The sequence below is a fragment of the Terrapene carolina genome, unplaced genomic scaffold, assembly GCF_002925995.2.
Source record: "Terrapene carolina triunguis isolate 2854851 unplaced genomic scaffold, T_m_triunguis-2.0 Scaffold951, whole genome shotgun sequence".
Lineage (NCBI taxonomy): Eukaryota > Metazoa > Chordata > Testudines > Emydidae > Terrapene > Terrapene triunguis.
In genome coordinates this window covers 6,540,674-6,564,980 of record NW_020665302.1, presented here as the reverse complement: position 1 = coordinate 6,564,980, position 24,307 = coordinate 6,540,674, and the positions used below count along the sequence as shown (strand labels likewise).

Genomic DNA, 24,307 nt, shown 5'->3' with positions numbered 1-24,307 from the left:
CATCCTTGGCCATTCAGCGTGGGTGTTAAACAGAGCAGCTCAGGGCAGAAGGAATGAGAAGGGCTCCTGCCGCTTAGGAGCCCCCAGGCAAGTCCATTGCTGGGAAAAGACCAAGCCCCTGATGTCCATCGCATTTAACCCTGCCTGTTCCAATTCCAGATGTGGCAGGGGATTGACATCGACACCAAGATGCACGTCCGCTTTCTAAACATGGAGCCTATTGCACATTGCCACTGACCTCTGCCAGTCCACAGAGCCACTGACCTGCAGGGCGAGGGGAGTGGAGCCTTGGGCAGAGGAGCCAGGCCAGTGACCTCCAATGGCAAGTCCATGCTTTGGGTACCAGATGTCTGTCATTTTGCTACTGGTGTGTGTGATTAAATCTTATGAGGTCCCTGTGTTCCCACAGGGGCGGCATTGTAGAAATGTCTGGGGCTTAAATGCCGACTCCTTTGTATAATAAAATAGTTTTGTTTTTTACTCTCTGCCCGAGGAACGTTTTTCCCCCTTCAAGGTGGCCTGAAACCTGGGAGTGCAGCTTCTCTGGAGCCTCCTGTTGCAGAGCAACAAGCTTAGCGACAAGGCGGCGATGCTCTTGGGGGGATAATAGGCAGCTGTTGTCCTCAGCTAGAAAGCAATTGCTGCTGTTTCCATTAACATTGCAAGTGCAATAAATCACTCTCTCCTGCCCTCTTGCAGCCAAGGATATGCTCAAGCGTGTGGCTGGGGGGTGGGGAGTAGTTTTTCTCCGTTTGCAATTTTCACATTGGTCCTTTCTGGATCTTTGATCACAGCAGCCAAAAAAAAAAAAAAAAAAAAAACCGAAACAAAGAAGGGACCCAAGCTTAATGTAACAGGAAAATGAGTTAGACTGGACCTTTGTCACCTTTCAGCTCCAATGTACAGATGGGCAGGCCTCCCACGGTCAACCTATGACTCATATACCCGCCCCCCCCAATACACACTGAATTTATCATGCCACTCTGACTCACCTGCCCTCTGCCCACTAACCAATGGGCTTCTGGCATTCCCATCAGCTGAGCAGCTTAAAGCAACCCCTCCCCGCTGTTTGCATGGTAAGCTCTTGGGGCAAGCAGTATCTCTCACACAATAGGTATATGGCACCTAGCCCAGTGGGTGGCTCATATCTTTGTTGGCAGTTCTAGGTGCTGCTTGTTGATAACCTCAATTTAAAAAACAAAATCACCTGCCCTGAAAAGTTTCCTTTTCTTCTCGTTTATTTCCATCTCTAAATGTGCAGAGATGCAGGCAGGCAATGGAACAGTGTCAGGTTTCAAATCCTGCCAACCCCAGGTCCCAGAAATGGAAACTTTCTACTGGTGAAAGCAGCTAAGATCCAATATCCACTGAGATGTTCACTTATTTCTAGGCCTGGCAGATCAAAACCCATATTCTGTATAAAAAAAGCAAACTGAGACCTTCTTCTTGGCTGGTATTACTATATATAGTTCTTCCTTTGGACTCCTGTCACCAAGGCAGCCTGTGGTAGGCAAAAATAGGGGCAAAAATACTGTTTTTAGAAACTATAGATTGTTTTTGTAAATAGGTTTTTCTACAAAAGATGTGGCACAAACCAAATTCGAGTGGCCTAAGCAAAAATGTTTCTATGGCACAACTGGGCAGGGCAGGACAGCCCCCTTGCATGCCAGTAAAACCATTATGCCAGCACGGAGTGTGTGGGTGTACACTAGAGATGGTTTAGTGCATGTATCTGTCTTAAACATAACTGGGCCCTAGGGTGCTTGCTTGGTTGCCTCGCAGAGATTTGCCCTTAATTAAAGGTTCTTAGTGCAGGAGCAGCCGTGGTGGGGGTGACACATTTCTATGGGCAGGTCTACACTTAAGTAGCTATGTTACATTGCTCAGGGGTGTGAAAGAGTGCCTTCCCCCTTCCCCCCCGCGCAAGTTTCGCGCTGTCCCCACCAGCTCTATGTTGGTAGGAGACGCTCTGCTGGCGTGTTGGATTTTAAACAAGCTCTGGGGAGCGTTTTAATGTTATCTTCTCCCCTCCATGCTGAGAGCCCAGGCCCAGCTCAGGGCCCATTGCCCTCTCCATAGCACAAGGCAAGTGCCAACCACTCACACTGACATAGGGGAGCCCATGGAGTACACACTGATGCTGGAATTATTAGCGTCATAGAGCTTTTCCTGGCAACCGAGACCCCAAACAGACCGCGCTGCAAGGGGGAGATGTGGGATATTCAAGGCATGGCTGCGTAGATCCACATGCGTTCAGGAGCAGTCTCCACCAGGGCTGTGCACCACGAACCTGTCTCCTCATACCACCTACCCCAAGCGCATGCAAGGCTGTGCAGTCCCAACCGCCACCCCTTTCCTTCTTTCCAGCTGGGGCTGAGAGCCAGAAATCAGTTTAGTGCATCTTCAAAAGCTCGGCCCTGGCATCCGCTGGAGACTCTTCCATGAAAGAAAGCTACACTTCTCCTCCTGCAGCAGCAAGCACTCTCCTGCTTCCTTCCAACACGGCCCAATTCCAGGGATCCCTGAGCACCAGGACCAAGTGACCCCATGGTCACCCTCACTGCCCTCAGGGATGGAGACAGAAAGATGCCTGGAGATCCCTCAGCCCAGTCTTGTTCTCCCTTCACTGGTTCACGTTACCATAACTACCCCCATCTGGTGGCCCACCTAATTACAACTAGCCTGATCCTTAGGGAAACATAGCCCTGTGACTCTCTACTTTGCAACAAGGCCACAACCCGAGTCTCGAAGAGACCATTCAAGGACTGGACAGCCCAGCAAAAAGTTCAGGATCAACCTTTGCTACCAGGTCTAGCAATAGCAATAGCGTTGCCTGTTAGCCCAATGCGCCCCCAACTCCAGATCCTGTGTCTGGGCAGCTCTGTGGGAAAGTGTGCAATCCCTGTTACTGCTCCCTGAATTTAACACCGCTTCAAAAGGCCACCTGCTACAAAGAACGATGCATCGCTCATTATCGATCTGTCTTTGTCCCAGGAGCGAGTAGGGAGCCAGCAGAGAGGATAGAGTTTCCCCTCTGGAAGAGGCAGTGATGAGATCCCTCTCCCCGCAAGTGCTGCTCCTGCTCCGGAAAGGCCCTGCCACGCACCAGTGCTGGGATTCACACTCCCCACCCGGCCAGGCTCCTGTGCTAGAAAAGCGCACTTTTGTTCCTTGTGGCTTGAGGAGCAGCCCCCTCAGCAGGGGCTCTCAGGGCAGTTGGCACTGAGCATATTGGCATTTTAGGCCATCCTGGATCTGTCCTCGCCCTGGTAAAGGCTGTTATTGCTGCAGGAGCACTGGAGTGCTTTGATCACGTGCTCAGGTGGAACACAGGTAGGTTGATTGCATCTAACAGATCCTAGTGAAAATAAATCATATTTCATCTGTACAGCACAAGGTCCATTGATAGCACTGTATAAAGGACTACTCAGAAAAGCAGAGCAGGACATTCCCTTTCAGGCAAAGAAGCTAATTACTCATATCCTATCATGGCTACTTTCTAACACCAGCAATATCCTAGTTTGCACTTGGGCACGTAGTACAGCTGGAATTAACAGAAATCATTCTGAATCTGCTGTCTGCTAAATGAATGCCAGGGATAGGATCAGTCCTGTTAAAGGGATAGCCCTCCAGTACACCCAATGGAAAACTGCAAAATAGGAGCAGCATTAAGGGCCCATTGCAGACCAGAGCAAAACCCCCAGTAACGGAATAAGCCCATGTTTGGTCCTCCATGAACTGGTGCCAGTGCCCCAAACCAGGCTATTTCATTAGACAGCGGTGATTCTTCACAGGACACACTCACAATTACTATGCAGAGCATCTCTTTCACAGCAACCCAGCAACCCCTTCAGTCTATTAAGGAATAATAAAGTGAGACAAAAACAAATTAGATAAGGCTGGGGAGGATTGTGAAAACGTTAAGATGGATTCCAGGGAGAAGCTGTGAAACGGGTTGGGATAATGGGCCAAATGCTTCAGTAATCATCCAAAGGGAAGGACAAAGTTGCCTAGGGGCAAGGAGACATGGGTAAGGAGTGGCCAAGTGAGTCAGAGAGCACAGTGTGAGGTTGAACAAAGGGTTACACAACACAGCAACAGGTCACACGTTGTATTCTATGGAGGACAGAGACAAATAAAGAGGTGGGTGATCTGGCCACACGTGCCTGTTCATGTTAGAATAAAGACAGGGACATCTTAGACCAGTTAATGAATAGCCTAGTTATAGCAGAAATGTTCTTCAATAGGTTTCTACTACACACCTGAACGAAACCAGATGCCCAGGCTGTAAACCACAGAGCAGAAGGAAGGGAGCTAACCTCTCCGAAATGGAAGGGATTGTTAAATTACACTACAGAGATCAGAAATACCCAGGGCTTCTTGAAAACGTAAACTGTATTTTATTGTGTGGTCAACTTGACTGAGTTTTTCTTACACATTTCCACTAGCGTAGTGTGTTAGAGAAAAGTAACAGGGTTGTTACAACCAAATAACACATAGAAGTTTATTGGGGGTCGTGAAAAACATCACAAGCCAAATACAATACATAATTGTAAATGATTTCTTTTCTCAGGCAGGAGAGATTCCCTTGGGACTGTTTCAGTATCCAGGGTGGCTAATTTTTATGTGAAGAGACAGCCCAAAAAGAACTATTTCACCAACAGACTTGCTAGGCCTGCTCTATACATAAAGTTGTGCTGATTTAACTAAAGGTGTGATTTTAAACCCACTTTGTTAATCCAGTGAAAACACGTAGACACACTGAATCCATTTTAAACCTGATTTATGGTGGTTTAGCTTGCACTGAGAGAAGTACAGGTGCAAGCTAAACCAATAACCCCCAGTTTTACACTGATGGAAGTTACGGCCATGCAGGACTTGGCACCAGCTTAGCCAAATCAGTTTTTAAACCAATTTTAGTTAAACCAATGCAGCCTTTGTCTGTAGACAAGGCCATAGTTCTACTCTTCTTATCAAGGGTCAGACGCAGCCATATACAATTCAAAGTCATCAACACAAGTTAATCACGCCCAGAGGATGCAAGACAGAACCTGTGTTGTCACCTAGTTTGGCAGCTCTGTCCTCTCTACTTTGCTAAATGGGCATGATCAGTCTCAAATATCATGTTATCTCAGTGATTAGAAGAAGGTTCATAGAATCATTATTAGAGACAACCTGGAATCAAAACGACTTCCGAGACAGTAGAAAGATGCAGTTCAGTTACAAGGCACTGCCCAGCCTTGTACCTCAGTGCACAGGGATTAGCCCACCCTAAATCTGTAAGGAGGAAAGTCCTTACAATAACAAACATTTATGAACCTTTAAGGTATAGATTCAGAGATTTTTAAAAATTAAAACTTATTTAAAAAAATAATTCTGAGTTGTTTGGCCAGCTTAGTCTCCAAGCCACTCAGGCCTGGATGAGAGCAAGCTGCCTCCTATGCAGAGCGCATTGTGCTTTGATCTGTTGCAGATTTGCTGGACATTCCCCTGCCTGCAGCACACGCAGGGAGACAAGAACTGGCAGCTTGTCACGCAGGAAAGAGATCCCAAGCTTGTGGCTCTGCAGCAGGCCTGTTCCCAGTTCTTGTTTCTTTCTCTCAGGACAGCCAAGCATCTGCGTATGCTTGAGCTCCTCTGTGCCCTTATCATCCTGTCGAGAAAGGATCAATTCTCTTTCACTTTGCCACTCAGGGTTCTCCTTTGCCCCACCATGGCACATCGATCTGCCATGAGAATGAGGTCACCAACACTCTTCCTGCGAGCAGTGGGAATGGACCATTTCCCGAGGTTTAAGTCTCCCACTCATTTTTCAATCTCCACTGACCAGAGCAAAGGTTCAAAGGTCATTTTGGATCATCAGTATGTTTGAGTGATACATTTGGGGGCAGCCTCAGAATCTGCTCTTGCATATGCCTTCAGTTTTCAGCAAAAGCCCAGCCCACTAAATGTGTTGGAACAAGTCAATGCAATCTTTAGTAATCACCTCTTGTGATTCCCAGTTTCCTTTCTGCTCCATGTTGGTTGGTAGGGGACTGGACCACAGAAAACCAAGGAAAAACCATTCTTAAGTTACCAAAATGTTGTCATAGGGGACAGCAAGGCCAATGTTGTAGTTGTAACCAGTCACTTCATCATAGGAAGAGCGGCAAATAGGAAGGACACTCTCTCGAGCCAACTGGTCCACTGAGAATTCATAGGCATAGATGATTCCTCGATGCCTGGGCAAAAAACAAACAAGAAGGACAACGTGCCATTTCTAATTGTGTTACAAGCAAAGTCAAACCTTTACCAACGTGCAACAAGTCTGGTATCCTGCTTCCAGAAGCAGCCAACACCTGTTGCTTCAAGAAAGCAAATGAGGCCTCAATACACCATGAACACTTGTGCAGTATTGTAGATAGAAGGAAATCCCTTTCTGACCCCTGCAGTGTTCGCTGTATGCCCTGAAGATGAGATTTGATTCTCTTACTTTAGCAATATATAGATATAACAGTTACCTGCCCATAAATGATCTAATCCGATTCAGGGACAGGGAAACTCAGTATATTATAGCTGGATACTTGGAATCAGAAAGGGAAAACTGAACTGATATGCAAATGCCAGGACCTTAGTTTAGGCTTCAGCATTTTCCCTTTGGGAGCTAATGCCATCACTAACATTTACAGCAAGGCAAGGAGTTGCATTCCCTATGCGGCTTCAGGGGTTTGTGTGTTCACCTACTGAGGAGGAAACAGACTCGAGTTCAGAGGCAAACAGAGAGAACATTGCTTCCCAACAGCTTGGAAGATTTATCTGCTGTTAAATGCTGCACATCTATCTCGTTGCTGGTTTGGCATAACGTGTTTTTGAACTGATATATTTTCATAAGTGTCTCCACTCCTCTTTAAGACTGAGCGTTCAGATGCAGAAACTTCTGCCCTCCAGAGCCTGTTCACTCACCTACGGTGAGCTGTCAGGTCATCATCCATGATGCTGGCACCCCGGGGGTTCTTCTCATCTGGGATGTTTGCTGTGATGAGGCTGTGAGTATTGAACCAAATATGACGGACTGGGTGTCTGGAAAATAAATAGCAGAACTGGGTGGGAGAATCCACTGACACACGTATCAGACACCTAATGATCTAATAGGAACAATGATAAACCTAACTCAGCGCCCTGTCTTTAGTCACAGGCTGAGAAACTAGACTTTCATTTTTTCTAGGCAGTACAGTAAAGCCTCAGAGTTACGAACACCTTGGGAATGGAGGTTGTTCGTAACCCTGAAGTGTTCGTAACTCTGAACAAAACGTTACGGTGGTTCTTTCAAAAGTTTACAACTGAACATTGACTTAATACAGCTTTGAAACTTTACTATGCAGAAGAAAAATGTGGCTTTCCTTTTTTTTTTATTAGTTTATGTTTAACACAAGACTGTACTGTATTTGCTTCTTTTTTTTTTTTTGGTCTCTGCTGCTGCCTGATTGTGTACTTTTGGTTCCAAAGAAGGTATGTGGTTGACCGGTTAGTTCGTAACTCTGGCATTCGCAACTCTGAGGTACTACTGTACCTATTTAAACTATGAAAATGAAGCTTTTAGTACCATCTAGTGGCGTATTGCTAGAACACAGATGGAATTGAGAGCATATCGCAGGCGATGCTGTGAGGCAGCACATTTGCTTATCTTCTCTGTGAATGCACTCGTCCACATGTGAAGACAAGAAAGCCTCTCAAAGCTAACTGTATCCACGCCCACCACCTTGTGACACCTCAATCGGAATCATGAGCTGTGACTGCTTCAGACAGCCACTGTATGACACAAAGCTGAGTGGTCCTTCCATCATTCCCTTCACTTGTGAACAGTTTAAATATCGACCTCAGAACCCTTGTATCAAGGCAGGACTCTTTCAATTTGAGACACACCCAGAGGATTTTGTCTCCTGTCATCTCCCAAACAAACAAATCATTTCCCCTGCTTGTTTTTTCCTCCTGCTTCCCCCTCTGTGACTGGGGGTTATGGACACAGACACCCAATAATGCCTTTCCTTTCAGTAAGGGCCTCCTGGCACTATTCATTTAGATTATCCTTTCTGGCTCATCCACAGGTTAATAATTTTATAACTGCTAAATCTAATGACTTCAGTCATATGCTATGTTTCCTCCTCCACCCCAAAGGCCCATCAGATACAAATAACCCTCTTCCCTGACATACTCATTAAGCGTTGCATTGGAAGATAATCAATGCAATAATGTTCCTAATGCATCAGCTGCATCACAAAGAACTTAACAACTCATGGGGTCAAAAGAGAAGGGGACCACCTAGTTTTAATCAATGACCTAACTTGAACTCTCCAGACAGTAAATACCTCGTCTCATCCACCTCAGCCTTGGGAAAGGGTCATTACATTTAGGATATATCTGTCCATTTTATAATAGTAGGGTATCACTCTCAGACTTACCAAAGGCTAAACCTTGAGGTCTTTGCTTCAGCAGAACTTTAATCAAATGGGAATTTTGCCTGAATAAGAACTGCCTAAGGAAATCGTTAAGGTTTGGTGCATGCAACTAAGGGGTCTGTCTTCATCTCCAAGATATTAAAACATTGTGTACTGTCAGCATAAACAGCGATGGGTAGGTCAGTCTGCTGGTGCAGAAGCATCATTTTTGGCCCTCTGATTATTGCTTTTTAAAGGGATGTGAATATGTTGGAGGGAGTGTGTGTGTGCTTGAATGTGGAATAATCTCTGTAGTCTGATAATTTTTTTTTAAATGATGTCCTCCCTTTTGTCCACTCAAAGGCATAGGACAATGCTGTACAAACAGTTAACACAAGAGTAAAACAGACAAAAGACTGGTAAACCAAAACTGCCCAAAATTCAGGGTTTGTAAAGTGAGATTTGACAAAAGCTAAGACAATAGCAACTTTCCCAGAATTCAGCACCACACACCAGTATAAGAAATTTCACCGGGACCAACACTGTTTTTATGGAGGAGGAGCACATGAATTTACAATTTATTGTCTAATCTGAGAGAAATGCAAAAAATAAACCATGAAAAATAAATCAGATTTATAAAAGTTACCTTCATTGCAGTAATGATGTGTTAGAAGTAGCCTATTTAAAAGGACCTCAGTCTCTTAAAAGTTTGTTTTATCAGTGCTCCTTTAAATTAAATTAGCAACAACACCCATGAAAATTATGGAGAACACACACACACGATTAACCATTTGGAATCCTCTTTAATCTGAGTCCAACTGAACAGACCACAGATTCCAGATTTCAGTTTTCAGAGACTGAAAACTAACAGAACTATCATGCTGTCCTCCGACAATTTAGGCATAGGATATTCAGGACCGAAGTGAAAACATGCCAGCTCAGTCTTTCCACTGGATCTGGAAATGTCATGGCAGCAAAGCCCCTCGAGCAGATGAAGTTACCTGGCGTGCATCTCCCATAGCTTGGTGCCCATTCGCTGATCCCACACGCAGACCAGACCCTCCTCTCCTCCACTGACAATTTTCCAGTCATCCATCTGCACGGCAGACACTCCTAAATGGTGGGCATAGAGGGAGCACAAAGATTTGCTTCTGCGGAGGTCGTATACCCTGACCCTGAACAAATGGAAATCAAGAAGAGAGAGAGGCAGCTGTTACACTCCTGTCTGCAGCTCCTGAGAACGCAAACACTGTTTGGACTGTTAGCACGTTGATTACAGTTGCATTACACTTACAAAACACCACAATACTTTTAAAGAGCCTGCAATTCACTGGCAAAGGCAGAAACCCAATAAAATCAGCAGCTAAAAACTGCCAGCTAAGCCCATCGCTCTATTGGCTGTCTAAGGCCATGTCTACACTATGGGCACTATATACCATAGCTATGCCATGGTAACCCCATAGTGCAGATGCAGACTATAGCAACAGAAGGAACTTTTGCATCACGAGAGGAACTCCCCGAGCAACAGTAACTAGATCGACGGAAGCATTCTTCTGTCATCCTAGCGGCATCTGCACCTGGGGTTAGGTTGGCATAGCTGTGTCGCTCAGGGGTGTCGATTTTTTTTACCCCCCTGAATGCCACAGATGTATTAACCCAAGTTCTAAGAGCAGACCAGGCCCAATCCTATATCTGTTTTCCAAAAGGACTTTTGGCATCTACCCCAAGGTGTGATTCCATTGGGACTGTTAGGGTTTCTTCACTGGAAAACTATGTAACATGTTAGACATGTGCCTTACTTTTCAATTACTAGAATACAGATTATATACTACTGTTGAGAATGGAGATTTGTTCTATAAGGATTAGTAATTAACATAATACTAAACACTAGTCAATGCATTCCCAACTTGGGCTACAAAAATTGCTAATCTTTGCCTTGCAATTCCTCTGGCATGCAAATACCCCTCTCATGGCAAAGCGAGCATCAAACATGAAATTCTCTTCTACGCAGTGTTTAAAATTACTCCAGTTCAGTGTCCCTTAACCAGCACACAGCCATACACATGACTGATAGAATCAGTAACAGATCTTCTGTAGGTCTTTTTGCACCACTGGATTTTCCCAGTGCAATATCCACTGTCAGTTGAAAGATTTTGCATCAGGGCTCTTTCCAGCTTTTAGGAACTTGGCTTCTTTGCATGTACTATGTAAAGTGAATATTACAATGAAATATAAGGAGAATTTCGGTCCAGAAGATAATTTGTTTGCCTCATGAACTGCTATCAAGCAGTTAGTCATAAATGACAATCTATTTGGGGTATTGCTATGGCACCTGTCTCCTTGGTATCTAAGCACTGTCCATAAAAACCCCAGAACAATAGCAAAGACACAGCTAAAGGACAAGGAACCAAGTGTTACACCAACCAAGAGAAAAATCAAGGGAATCGTAGATTAACATGCAAAAGAGTCATTAACACGGAAACAAAGCCATCTGCAAGCATCCAAACAGCTGCCTTCTTTAAATATCTTTGGCCTAGATTTTCAAAAACGACTAGTGATGTTGGTTGCCCAACTTAAGACACCTTAAAAAGTCCTGATTTTCAGAAAGTACTGAGCACCCAAATAAGCCATCCCCTCAATTTAGTACACCAGACATCAACAACATTCAGCGCAGCAAAGCTTTTGATGAACACCTGAGATTGCAACTGCTGGATCAATTAACCAAAATACTCCATGTTTTCTATCTAAGGGCTGGTCCACACTGGGGCGGGGGATAGATATAGGAAACGCAACTTCAGCTACGAGAATAGCGTAGCTGAAGTTGACGTTTCCTATATCGAACTAAATTTACTTACTTCGGGTCCACGCGGCACAGGCAGGCTCCCCCGTCGACAGCGCTTCCTCCTCTCGGCGAGCAGGAGTTCCGCAGTCGACGGGGGAGCGCCTCTGGGATCGATCTATCGCGTCCAGGTGAGACGCGATAAATCGATCCCAGAAGATCGATCTCTACCCGCCGAATTAGGCGGGTAGTGTGGACCAGCCCTAAGGCATATCCGTGGCCATCATTCCATAAAGTTTCCATTACCATCAGCATTAGCAAAAAAAAGTTTGCACGTAATATTTCACTCCAGATTTTGCCTTCTTTGCAATTTCAGTATCCTGTCCCACACTATTACTACAAGAGCTTTAAATGCTGGGGAATGGCTGATAGGTAGTATCTATATTATGCTTTTCCCCCACACACACACACTTTTGCCTGGGGCCAATTCTGATCTTAAACCAATTTTACACACATGTAAATAATCTGATTTCCATGGAGTTCCTCCTATTTTATAATGGTATAAATGAGATCAGAATCAGGCCCATTAAATTCAATATTTTTTACAAGAGACAAAGTGGATGAGGTAATATCTTTTTTTGGATCTTTTATTTTATCTCATCCACCTTGTCTCTCTAATATCCTGGGACCAACATGGCAACAACAACACTGCATATAATATTTTTTACAAGTCAATTTGTACGCTAAAGCTTCTTGTTAATAAGGGATGATTAAAATCCTAGTGGTCTTCGAATAGAGCTCCTTTTCTTCTGCTTTACAATCCTCTATTGATTTTTGTTTGGATACCATCACGTATGACTGGGAGGAAAATTCTATTACAATACTAGGGCCCCGATTCAGGAAATGTAAGCAATGCTTAGGTGCTTTGGTGAATTAAGGACGCTCTCCTGAATCAGGACCTAGATACATAGTGACTGGAATATCCAAGTGAGTAGGAGAGAGAAAAGCTTCCAACCCATCCAAGGGAAAAGCGCTAGTTAGAGAGGGAGAAACCTCCATCAAGTCTCATTTTGAGATAAAGAACTGAGTTTATTAGCTGCTTCTTTCCTTATTTACAGAGCCAGTAAGAACGGGTGTCTGTGTGTGAGGTAAGGGTTACTTACACCCATTCAAATCTGTCTCTGAGCTCAGCTGAATACAAAGCTATACATCACTGCCTGGTATGCCTAGGAAATCATCATTCCATATTAAAATCCAGCACACAGTAGAAAAAAGGGTGTGTGTTTTTTAAAACTTAGTATTTCAAGATTAAAAAAATAAAATGTAGAGCTTCAGGAAACAGAACAATATAGTGAATGGAAATGAAAATAAAGGAAAATCACTGATCCCACAGTTGAAAAGAAGCTGCAAGATGACCCTCTGAATCTGATAAACGTCAGAAATGGAACAATCAAGCAGACTGAAGTCCAAATTGTACTATGTTCAATATTCATGGTTTGATCCTTGTGCTGTTCCAAGAAGCGCTCCCCCTTTCCCTGTTCTAATGAAAACCACACCATAGGAGCTTGCAAATAACTCTATTCCAACAATTAAAACAAAAGAAGACAGAACCGTCCAAAGACTCCAACAGGGTAGCATCCATCTGACAGGCAAGAAAACATGCTGGAACAGAGATGGGAGTACGCTGAGGATGGTTCTATAGCAACACCTATGGCACAACTCATCAGAACACTTACAGACAGAGGGAAAACAGCTCCTAGCTTTCTCCCACTTCAACAGTGACAAAGAGCATCTGGTGTGCATTAGAACGTTGTGTAAGGGTATAATATTTCTGAAACTCTCTCATTCACAGCACTCTTCCCATCTTTGGCTGCAAGTGCCCTGTACGATAATTAAGGTTTCTTCTATTAGTAAGCACAGCTGGAAATGAAACTGACTGCATCCCAGTTGATACATCAGCAAGGGTCCAGCTTTCAGGCACATTTCCATCCTGCATGCCCTCAGAAAATTAAAAAGAACACTTGAGTTGTTTACGTTTGTTTTAAAAAGAAAAGGAGTTTTACAAACCTGAGATGAGGCTCTAAATAATCGGAGCCTCGGCTATCGCAGAGGCTGCCATTCCCCTCCATGCTCTGCCATGACAGCTATGCTCAGTGGGAATGCCTCAGTTCTATACTAGTCCAAATGAGTCAGGAGCAAGCCTTTGTTTCTGATATTTGATTGCTCCAGAAATAAGCCTAGCCAGGTTTAGGGGTAGATGTAAACCAATATCTCCTCAGAAGGCTTTCCAGCATTGGCAGGTGCTAGCTTCCCCTGATATTTAGTTTTCCGATGCTATCCACCATTTTAGGTGCCTTCAAGGAAAGCAAGGTAGCTGCTGTGGAGTGTGTCACAGTGTGCGCTCCTCATTCTTGTGATGGTGTTTGAAGTGCACCTAGACTGAGCTCTATGGTTGCTCCCAAAAGAATCATTCCTTTCCTCAATGGAAGGGAGTTGGGGAGTTTGGGTTTTGGTTTTTTTAACAGATGATGTTGAATACAGGACTTTCCCTATCGCATAACAATGAGGTCAAATTTTGGGCCCAGAAATCCTGAGAATGTCCATTTTAACTCCAGCAGTAGGCTCCCCCACTGGCCATTATTACTTAACATTCATATTGTGAATCCCTCAACGGGAATACTTGTTCTACAATAGGAATCCGGGGATACTAAGTCCACTTGATACAGATGGGGGGGGGGGGTCCAGCTGAGAAAACATTATACTGCTCCTAATGCCCTTCAAACAAACTTTCATGAGTAATTTGACTTTGTTTTGGGTGGCGGAGGGTCTCTTTTCAGGGCCCTATTTAACTGCTGAACCACTGGATTTCTGCTTTCCTGTTAGTTTAGCTCCGGACAGGCCTCTCCCCTAGATACCTGGGCTGTAAAATTCAGAATCATAAAGCTTTTCGTATTCATATTCTGAGAGGAGAGGACTTCAGCATTTATTCTCATATAAGGGGAGTTACTTTCAATTCCTTACATGAACAGGGATATCAAATTTGCACGTGCTCTTCTGTCTCTCCCTGCACAACTGACACAACATTACACAAGAGAATAAAACTACAAGCAGATTTGCTGGGATTCGCAGGACCCTAGCATACATGGGAGAAATTCGTATCTGCTAATTTAAGAAAAAAATCCCAAGAATTCAGTTACATGCATCACACTTAAGCTGCTTCTTGTATTTTCTTTGCTGACAAAGCCGGCAGTTTGCTCACATTGCCTCTTTGCCGAAAAGAAAAAAAATTGTTTGATAAAATAATCATTTTTGCAAGCTGCTGCACTGGCAGGACAGAGGTCTGGGATTTGGCAATGGAAAGTATCCGCCTCACAATCTGATACCCACCACCGAACCAGACCACCACCTGCAGCCCCATGCCCAGCACTGAGGGGAGGAGGGATGGAGTGGAGAGCCATTAGAGACTGGCCTCTCGCCATCCCACATCTCTTTGGTGCAGTGGAGTGACCCTGCAGATAACCAGCCAAAAAAGAAAACCTAAAAATTGGACTCAAAGGGTCTTTTTAAGCACTTTAATCCTTTCACACTGACTGTTCCCAGTGCGTCCGTTTCTGGCACCGGATATCATGCAGGGAAAATCCGACTCGCCAAGCCAAGGAGTTAAAGAGAAGGCTGTTAATCAGCTAAATAGAAGCTGGAATCTGTTCACATGAAAGTCTCTTTTCTGTCACCTGAGGGACTCTGCAGTGTTCCGAAATACACTCTTGACATCATTTGGCAGGCGGACCCATCTCGTCCTACATGATTCATCCCTTAGGTTATTTTTTTAATATCAGAAAGTGAGCTTTTAAATGCCAAACTAATTTTGTGGGTGATGGGGGGAGGGGGGGAAATGGAAGATATTCCAAGTAGTCTCGCTGGGCTGTACACCAACTGCATCCACCAAATGGCTTAAAAAGAAAGTCTTCCCATGGTGCTTTCAGAAACAAAGCAAAACGGCAGCCACATCCAACTATTACCTAATACTTTGTTCCTGAAGTTCATGCAGGCTGTACTTACAGTATACGGGGGAGAACCGAACTCTCGCAGATCCAGTTATTGGCCAGCAGGGAATGAGGGACAGAAAGTGAACTCTAGCTCTAGATAAGATATTGCTCTTGCTTGTACATACCTCCTGTCTTTATTGCCGGTGACAAGCATCCACGGAGGACTATTCTGGAGGTTGACACACGTGAAGTCACCCAACGAGCTGCCTAGCTTTGTTAGACACTGACCTGTTTCCAGGTTGTAGAGAAGTATCTGGCAGAAGGAGGGGAAAAAACAAAAACGCACAAGGTGAAATATAACAGGGCCACGTTGAGTGCATTTTCCTGTAGCATAAACCAGAGCATGGTCATTACCACTCAGATTTTATTAAAGAGATGGTTTACAGGCCTCCTTCTCAACCTTCTAGCATGTAATCAGGATACAGAGACTTCGACTACTGAGGACAGCAGCAATAAAATGCATACAGGGGTGGCAGGCAACCAGACTGGCACTGTAATAGACTGTCATGAATTAGGGATATGTAGCCTGAACACTAGCTCTGGGCAACCATGGTGCGATAGGTACAAACTTTGGGAGTTCAAAGGAAGCTACATTGTGTTTGCTCAGGTCATACTGAAGTCCAGATTGAAAAGCAAATCTCCTCATGAACAGACTTTGGATTGTATTTGAAATAGAACTGGAAGCTAAGCAAATCTGCTTTTAAAAGAGTTTCTAAGGAAAAACAGCAAGAGAAAGATTCTACGAACTACGGTAAAGGAGAAAAATAAAGGAACATAATTTGCTTAGATCCGACAGCAATGAGCACTGCAGAAGACCCTTGCATAGATGGTCAACTAGACAGACTAAAGCAGGGGTCCCCAACACAGTGCCCATGGGCGCCATGGCGCCCGCCGGGGCGTCTAAGTGCGCCCGCGTACTGGCCAGTGGACAAGCATCCGCTGAAATGCCGCCGAGAAGCAGCGTCATCCAGAGGCGTCACCGCCGAAATGCAGCCGAAAATCGGCTGCATTTCGGCGGCGACGCCTATTGACGTTGTTGCTTGTCGGCAGCATTTCGGTGGATGCTCGTCCGCCGCCTGCCAGACGAAAAAGGTTGGGGACCACTGGACTAAAGGATCATTCAACTTAAATCACAATTCTGTCTGATTTTTTTTTAACCTACTATTACAAGTAACTCACAAGATCACTGTTACAAAGATTAGAAAAAATATGTATTTTTCCTGTTTGTGTACTTTCTGCTTTTGAAAGCACTATGTTTATAATCAACTTGACTGTTTCTCCTGCCCAGTCAGCTTCAGCTGTTTATGCGGGACTTTCACATAGCAACAGGAGACAGAAAGTATGTTCAAAAATAGGAAAATGTGATTGTCAAATTATACAAATTGGCAAGGAGGCTCAGCAACAGGTGTAGAGCCTAAACATGCATTTAAGTCATTTTGTGTAGTTAACTAGATTTCAAGTTTGTCCCCCTTTAAATGCAAAAATCGATGAGGTTGCATAGTTAATGTCAAGCAAAAGGGAAAATAAAGGTTTCTATAGCAACATTAACATGACCATGTGGTACACGTGTAGTATTTTCAATGATTTTTCTTGTTATAACCTGTGTTGCTTAATAAATGTTACATCATTTCTTATAACAAACATGAAATATACAATATATGCAACATAGCCAAGTTAACTCTTCTGTAAGAACCTTAACACCTGCATTGTCTGACTTTCAAATTTTAACTGAGCAACCTTGATGTTATATTAACAGCTTTTTTAAAAAAAAAAGGAAGGTAGGTAGGTAGGAAAAAAGTTACCTGTGCTTAATGCAGATAAGCATTTGGACAGCTTTCACTAGACTTTCAAGTTCACACCCTACCAAGAAGAGCTCCTAATTTTGCCTCAAGATAGTTTTCTGCAAGGTTGAAGTACAGCAGTAGCACATCTTTTGTGATGGCTGTCTCTTGGCAACAGAAAGGTTTTTTTTAAAATAATTAAAGTTTAGAAAATGTGAGGAATACAGCAAAAATTGCAGAAAGACTGACGTTTTTCTACATTTCTCCTGTTGCTGAGGAGAAGGCAATAGTGTTTGTAGGGTGAACTTTGCATGTATCACTGCAAGTTTTACAGATTTCTCTCATGCAAATTGTCCTAGTAACAGCCAATGTGCTTGACCCAACCCTTTTCCTCTCAGGCCAGGCACAAAGAACATGCATTAGGGTGATGTAGTAAAAAGGACAGGGTTTTCATCAGGCTCTACTAAAAATATTAGCAGCAACCCAGTAAGGATCCATAAGTGATTTTTCTTCAATTGTTTGTAATGTTTATCATTACCCAACCAGTTCTTCTCCTCCTCCCCACCACCTCCCCATCTTGGTCCTGGACGATCTCCTTAGTGAGGGCTACGTTGCTCTGTTAGCTTCCATAATCATATTACTGATGTGCCATGTCTCAGAATTAAGCCATTTTTAGTGTGTATTTTTTTCATCATCACAGAACTCAAATGTACCTGAAGAACTTTTATTTAAACTTTTTAAAGTAATTCATTCTTAGACAAAGGCCTAGCATGGAAAATATCATCCAAAAAGGTGAATTTACTTGAAAATCTGAACCTGTGAAAAGGGGGTTATAAACGTAAACTGTTTCATAGATAATAGAGAGACAGGGGGGTGAAGTAATATCACCCACCTTGTCTCTCATACCCTGGGACCTACATGGCTACAACAACAATGCAAACATCACTAATATTTCACATATATCACCACTGAAACGCATCCCTTTCTGAAGTAAAGCACAGCAACCAATCAGCACTCTGCACACAACACCGGAGAAGAAGACATTTTGGCCAAGACACTGTGGCAAACCATTTTTTGTATTAAAATTGTAGAAGAAACTAATGGCCATGCTTGGCAGACCAGACTTCTGTGTTGAAGGTCTCATTTGAAAGACACAGGCAATAATCTCCACTGAGTTCAGTTTATCTACCTTGAGAAAGATTAGCGACTGAGTTGACCTATCAAGATTCCTGTAGTTCCAAAGAATCTAGACCATCTCTTTCTGGTTGCACACTTAGCCCCTGGAGATAAGGCAGTGCCTCTTGTTGCTCGAGAAACTCCCTGCAGCTGCTACTTTGAGTGTCTATAGACTATTAATTCACCTAATAGATCTTAGCTCCAATCTATCCTGTCAACATAAAACTGGAACACAGTTTTCAAATATGTATCATTATGAACAGGAATGCCCTCTACGAAAACCTGTTAATGTGCAGGCATTTAAATACCTTGAACTTTTCTTAGCAAACACTGAACACAATTATTGTTCTAATTGCTTGCCAAGTTTCATTTTCAAAATCAGAACAATTTTCCAGTTCTGTAGTAAGTGGGCAAAAGGCATTTTTTAAATTAACATATTCACTTATTTACACTCATGTAGTTTACAGATTGCCCAACGCTTTAACCTTTTTATCTGTAACAAAACAAAACTATAAAAAAAATTCTGATCCACCAGACTTTCCATATCTATTGACATTCATGACAGGATAACGTCTGTGTCTCTTTCCACTCTCTATGGCCTGGTCTACACTTACCCCCCAATTCGAACTAAGGTACGCAACTTCAGCTACATGAATAACGTAGCTGAAGTCGACATACCTTAGTTCGAACTTACCGCGGTTCAGATGCGGTCCACACGCGGCAGGCAGGCTCCCCCGTCGACTCCGCGGTACTCCTCTCGTTGAGCTGGAGTACCGCAGTCGACGGCGAGCACTTCCTGGTTCGATTTATCGCGTCCAGACCAGACGCAATAAATCGAACCCGGAACTTCGATTGCCAGCCGTCGAACTACCGCGGTAGTGTAGACCTGGCCTATCTCCCCTCTTTTTTTAGGGATTTGTTTATGTTACGTATATATGTTTTTCTGCCCTAGTGGCTCTTCGTCTGCAAAAAGATACTCTTCAGTGTTATTAGTACATATTTTCACCTTTTCTTTGCTCATAAGATTTAATTTTTTTTAAACCCACCCCTTTTGCTTTTACTGCTTTCTCTGTCTACCAAGCTTCAAACCAGAATACAATTTTATACCTGAATTAAAAATCCTTAAAAATAGGGAGGTTATAAATGAAATGACAACACAATTTTGAAGTTGCTGTAACACTTCTGGGGAGCTCTGCTGTAATACCCTAAAGTAACTAGGATTTTCTTTATAAAGGCCAAGGATAAAGCATAAAAATATCTGGTCACTTGGGAGTTAAAATAAGGGTCTCCATGTTAAAGGGCAAACAAAGCATAAGGTCTCTAGGAGGTTTATAATCTTATAATGCACCCTGCAAACAGATTATCCTTTTAAAGACACTTATAATCCTATAATGGACACACAAGACTAGTGACCTAATGGGTATAAATCTGGTAAAGGTAAGTGAACCTAGAGCATCTGGGTGTGAAATAGGGTACCCTAAGGTAATACTCTACTGAGGTACCCCCTTCTTCCAACAGAACTTTTGGGCAAGAGGGGTGAACGGCATTATATCTAATCTCTCTCTCTCTATATATATATATATATAATGACCTAAAAAAAACACAAAAATCAAAATCTTTACCTACTAACAGTTTTCAAATGCAAAAATCTAAGTTACTGGATGAGAGTCAAGTGATCTTCCAGAATGTTTAATAATTCAGCAAGGCAGAAATATCCAAAGAGTACCTTTACCATTATGTTTAGTTAAAGACCACAGAGATTAGAAAACACATTATCCATCTCAGAGGCGATTCTTTCCATGTTACAAGTCCCTTAACGACCTTTACCATCTCTCCCTCGCGCGCTCTCTCTCTCTTTTAATAAGGCTGAGCAAATGGGACTTCATTTTATCTGACTGCCACAGACTAGTGATATTAATTATTCATGCTCCTACTCTCCCTTTTGTTAAGGCGGTGCATTAGACTAATTTCCCTCTTTGTTGCACGAGCTGGGCGAGTCTCAGGCTGTGGCCACTGTTCTCAGAGAGATGTGCTGAGAAACAGGCTCACAGACTTATTAGAAGGAATGAACGAGGGGTGGGAGAAAGAGAATGGAAAACTTACTGTAGTTAGGAAACTTGAAATCAGCAGGTGTGTGGAAATTTTAACAAATGCAGTCCAAGAACCTAACAGAGAGAATACCAAACAACAAAATTACAGCTTCTGCAGCCAGACCAACTTCTGCTGTGAGCTTTGTTAGATCTTATAGCTTAGCAAGGTCCAGCATGGCATAAATACTTTGGATGAGACACTTCCAAAAAAACCAAAACAAAAAACCCCCAACGCAGGTGCTGAAGGAAATGGTGTTGATGGAACTCTTCCATGCACATCCAACAGCCCAGCATGGGGCTCGGGATACTATGCTGCTGGAGATGCCATTTTTGGACAGAACATAAAACAGAGTCCCCAAGCACTTGTTATCAAAGAGCCGGCAGTACTTTTCACAAGAGCAGGGGTATTCACCCCAGTGTCCTGGCTAACGGCCAATTCAGGCAATTGCATTGTGAAATAACTCCCTACAGAGCAAATCCAGCTATGTTTTTTTTTCTTGCCCTAAGCTGTTGTGTTTTGTTGCCAGTAACACCCCAAGAAGTGGCTTCTTTTCAGCAGTGGTTACATATAAGAGGCACTATGTAACCGTAAATAAATAATAATTAATACGAATAATAAGGAAAAGGTATAACAATGGTCAATGATGTACTGAAATCATTGGCCCTTCACTACGGAATAACATACTGGGCACACATGTTCCTGGAACATCTTAACTTTCCATTCATTTGAATGGACATATCTAAGAATAATGATACTTAGCACTTACAGAGCTGTGCTAAGGTCTCAAAGTGCTTTACACAAGACACATGACATTACCCTATTTTACCGAGTGGGAAACTGAGGAACAGAGAAAAATTACACGACTTGCCCAAAGTCACAAAAGGACTCAGTGTCAGGGTTGGGAACAGAATATACATCATTTTGTTTTCAGTTCTGTGGCCTATCCACTGGATTTTGCTGCACACATTGCCTGCATACACCAATATTCTCTCAGCAATAAGGAAGTTCATGGAATTGCTAGCCAGTCAGGGCTTCCTTTAAGAAAAGAACAGAACTTGTGAGGATTTTTTTTTTTTTTTTTTTTTTAAATCCATGGGTCAAGAGGCATTCAACCTACATGCCATCTACAACAGTGGACACAGCTCTATCACATATGCTTGAGTCAGATCTCCTCCTCAAGTTACGCTTCGCCCCTGGTGGTCGCTACTGAAAGTTCTGAATTTTATTTCTAAGAAGCATGTGGGGAAAAATATAAAAAGTTTACAAGCCTTAGGGGGACAGTTTGCTGGTGTAAATTGTACCGAACGGTTATAGTGGTTACTGTAAACACAACACACAGTATTGCAACATCAGAAACTTGACTATTAACAAATGCCAGGTCAGCATATTGATACTCGTACAGAGACAAGTGTACTGGCTCCATAAATTTAAAGATGAGCTAAGATTTAAGAAGAGCAGATATGAGAGAGAGAGAGAGAGGAGAAAAAATCAGAAAGAGACCCAGAGATAAAAAGAGTAAATCATACACAAAACAGCCAGTTTAAAAAAAAAAAAGTGGTTAATATACATGAATAATGGATGTTTGATTTAAAAGCAGTTTACTCCAATATGATGTAATTTTTGACAATCAGCCAGAGAGACTATTTTGCAAGTCTTTGCCAGATATAAGTCATTGTGCAGAAGTGGTAACACAACCATGTCTGTGAGCATGTGGAAAACTGACTTTCCTGCCATCCCAAAGGTGACTTTATGCTGGCAAACAAAAACTTTTATCTCAGGTGCACTTAGCAGTGCTCCCAGCCCTAAGTCGTGCTCAAAGGGCCAGCTCAGAAAATCCATGAAAGCATTGTTATGATTCATCTAAAAAGTCTGCAGCGTTCCCAGCAGTGCAAGAGTCAGGTCTCTTGCACAATGCTCTTTACAGAATCCTCCAAACACTTATGGCCTGCCATATAAATTATCTATGAAGCTATAAACAATTAAATGTAGGTTTATTTTTCCTTCTAAGTTTTTATTTGAATAGAGTCAAAGCTGGTAACACTAAGTAGAGCCAGACATTGTGCAGGCAGGCAGTGTACGAGCTTCAGCAACACAACTCTGCCAATGCACCTGCAACCCCTGCTGTTCCAGTACTGGACCCTTCCTGAACAGGGACTGCCAATCATCCAGCATTGTGCCAAATTTGATGGTTCTGTGATGTGGACAGATGTCTGCTAGGGACTGGAATGAGGTCAGCAAAACTCATTTAACTTGTGGCTGAAGACTGATGTACAAGTTCAGGGAGCCAGAGGTGAAAGGATATTGTTTGTCCACTAAACCATCTACCCTATAGAAAAAAACCACTATTTTATCCCCCTTCCTGCCTGATAAAATTAGGATGGGTAATATGAAGGCAAGTTGGTCCTCAAAATGGAATGAATTATTTGCCTGGCTTTGCAGATAATCTCCTTAAATATTCATGATGCATCCTAAGGGCAACATTTTCAAAATCTCAGATACTTGTCTAAGCGTTGTGCCAAGTCTCAATGCAGGTATATAAAAAGCGGCTTGTCGTTTTCATTAGGAAACATAGGTAAATATATTTTGCATAATTGTTATTGAAAGTTGCAAAAATGAATGGCTCTTTCAATTTAGTAAACAATTTACAAGTTTTCAATGGAAAATCATGGAGGCAGATTCAATTATTCTTGGGCAAGATACTGGTTAATTAGTGTGTGTGTGTGTGTGTGTGTGTGTGTGTGTGTGAGTGTGTGTGTGTGTGTGTGTGTGTGTGTGTGTGTGTGTGTGTGTGTGTGTGTGTGTGTGTGTGTGTGTGTGTACACACTAAGGTTTTCCTGACTTAAGTCATTCATCTTAGCAGTACTAGGATGTTACTAAAGGTTTGAATTAGAAAGACAATTACAAGGTTTAGAAGGCAGTACCTTGAAAAGGAAGGAAAGACAATTAGACACAGGAATCAATACTAAATAACAAAAAAGAACAAGACTATTTTAATAGTGCTTTTCATCCCAAAAGTTACCCCGACACTTTACAATATAAGGCCCAGCTCCTGCAACTGGACCCACTTGGGCAGACACCTGTGCTCATGTGGATCCACTTGCAGGACCTTTCATCCATGACTGAAATGCAATCACTTCCAGGGTGAAACAGCAGCTGTTTAACAACATGTTAACACGGACCTTACGCAAGTGAAACTGCATGGAATGTATAGTAAAAGCTAAAACAGTAGCTTTATAAAGCTGGCCAGCAGGCCTCAGGATGCCAGCTCCAATGCCATCACTGAAAAGGAGCAGAAACAGGGGATTAAAAACAGGCCAGTTTATTAGTACGCTGATTTTAAAGCTGACATGTAAAGAAAAAACAATGGGCTTGTGTTTCTTTGCTTTTTAATAATGGATAAAGAAGGCCTAAGAGGTTTTAGGCAAACAAAATATTTTTTCTACCTTTTAAAAAAAACATTAGAACTTCAGGACTTGCTCACCCTAGAAGACCTGGTAACCAAAGGCCTAGTGAAACTGACACCAGAAGAGAGACTGAAAGCTAATCAAATAAGAAAGGAAGTGAATTTTGGTCAAACATCTTTTTAAAGAATGGCCCTCCCCCCCATATGCACAGAACCAAAGCCACCCCTGGTTTAAGTCTACTGACATTAATGGAGTTACAGCAGGGATGAATTTGACCCATTATGCTTAAAACCATTACTCACACCTCTGAATTCCATGGACTGTGGCGCACTCTGGCCGTGTCTAGATATTTCAAGGATACAGTATTTCTGGAAAGCAGTACATTCTGCATTGGCCTGTTAGTGCCAAAAGGTTCAATATTAAAAAAAAATTTAACATTGAGCAACTAGTGTGTGGCCAAAAATACTCCCACAAAAATTGCCACTAGCTAATAATTTATAGTATACTGCACATGAAACAAAATGGGATGCAGCTTTTACATTGGAATGCTGTAGCTATTAGAAAACAGCACTGGAATTCACGATCAATGTGTTTCTGAGATCTAAAGCTCTTCTAG

The 24,307-nt window shown here is 42.8% G+C and overlaps 2 protein-coding genes across 2 annotated transcripts in view; one reads left to right on the top strand and one right to left on the bottom strand.

Moving 5' to 3' along the window:
* The window catches only part of TESC (tescalcin), a 30,260-nt gene extending 29,832 nt beyond the window's left edge, over positions 1-428 (top strand). The window contains exon 8 of the mRNA XM_024195566.1: positions 160-428. Coding sequence (XP_024051334.1) covers positions 160-237 — 78 coding nt within the window. The 3' untranslated portion in view covers positions 238-428. The remainder of the gene's footprint in view (positions 1-159) is intronic.
* Positions 429-4,490: 4,062 nt separating this feature from the next.
* The window catches only part of FBXW8 (F-box and WD repeat domain containing 8), a 64,166-nt gene continuing 44,349 nt past the window's right edge, over positions 4,491-24,307 (bottom strand). The window contains exons 8-11 of the mRNA XM_024195575.1: positions 15,365-15,492; positions 9,416-9,589; positions 6,943-7,059; positions 4,491-6,221 (exon numbers count right to left, since the gene is read on the bottom strand). Of these exons, the coding sequence (XP_024051343.1) occupies positions 6,068-6,221; positions 6,943-7,059; positions 9,416-9,589; positions 15,365-15,492 (573 nt within the window). The 3' untranslated portion in view covers positions 4,491-6,067. The remainder of the gene's footprint in view (positions 6,222-6,942; positions 7,060-9,415; positions 9,590-15,364; positions 15,493-24,307) is intronic.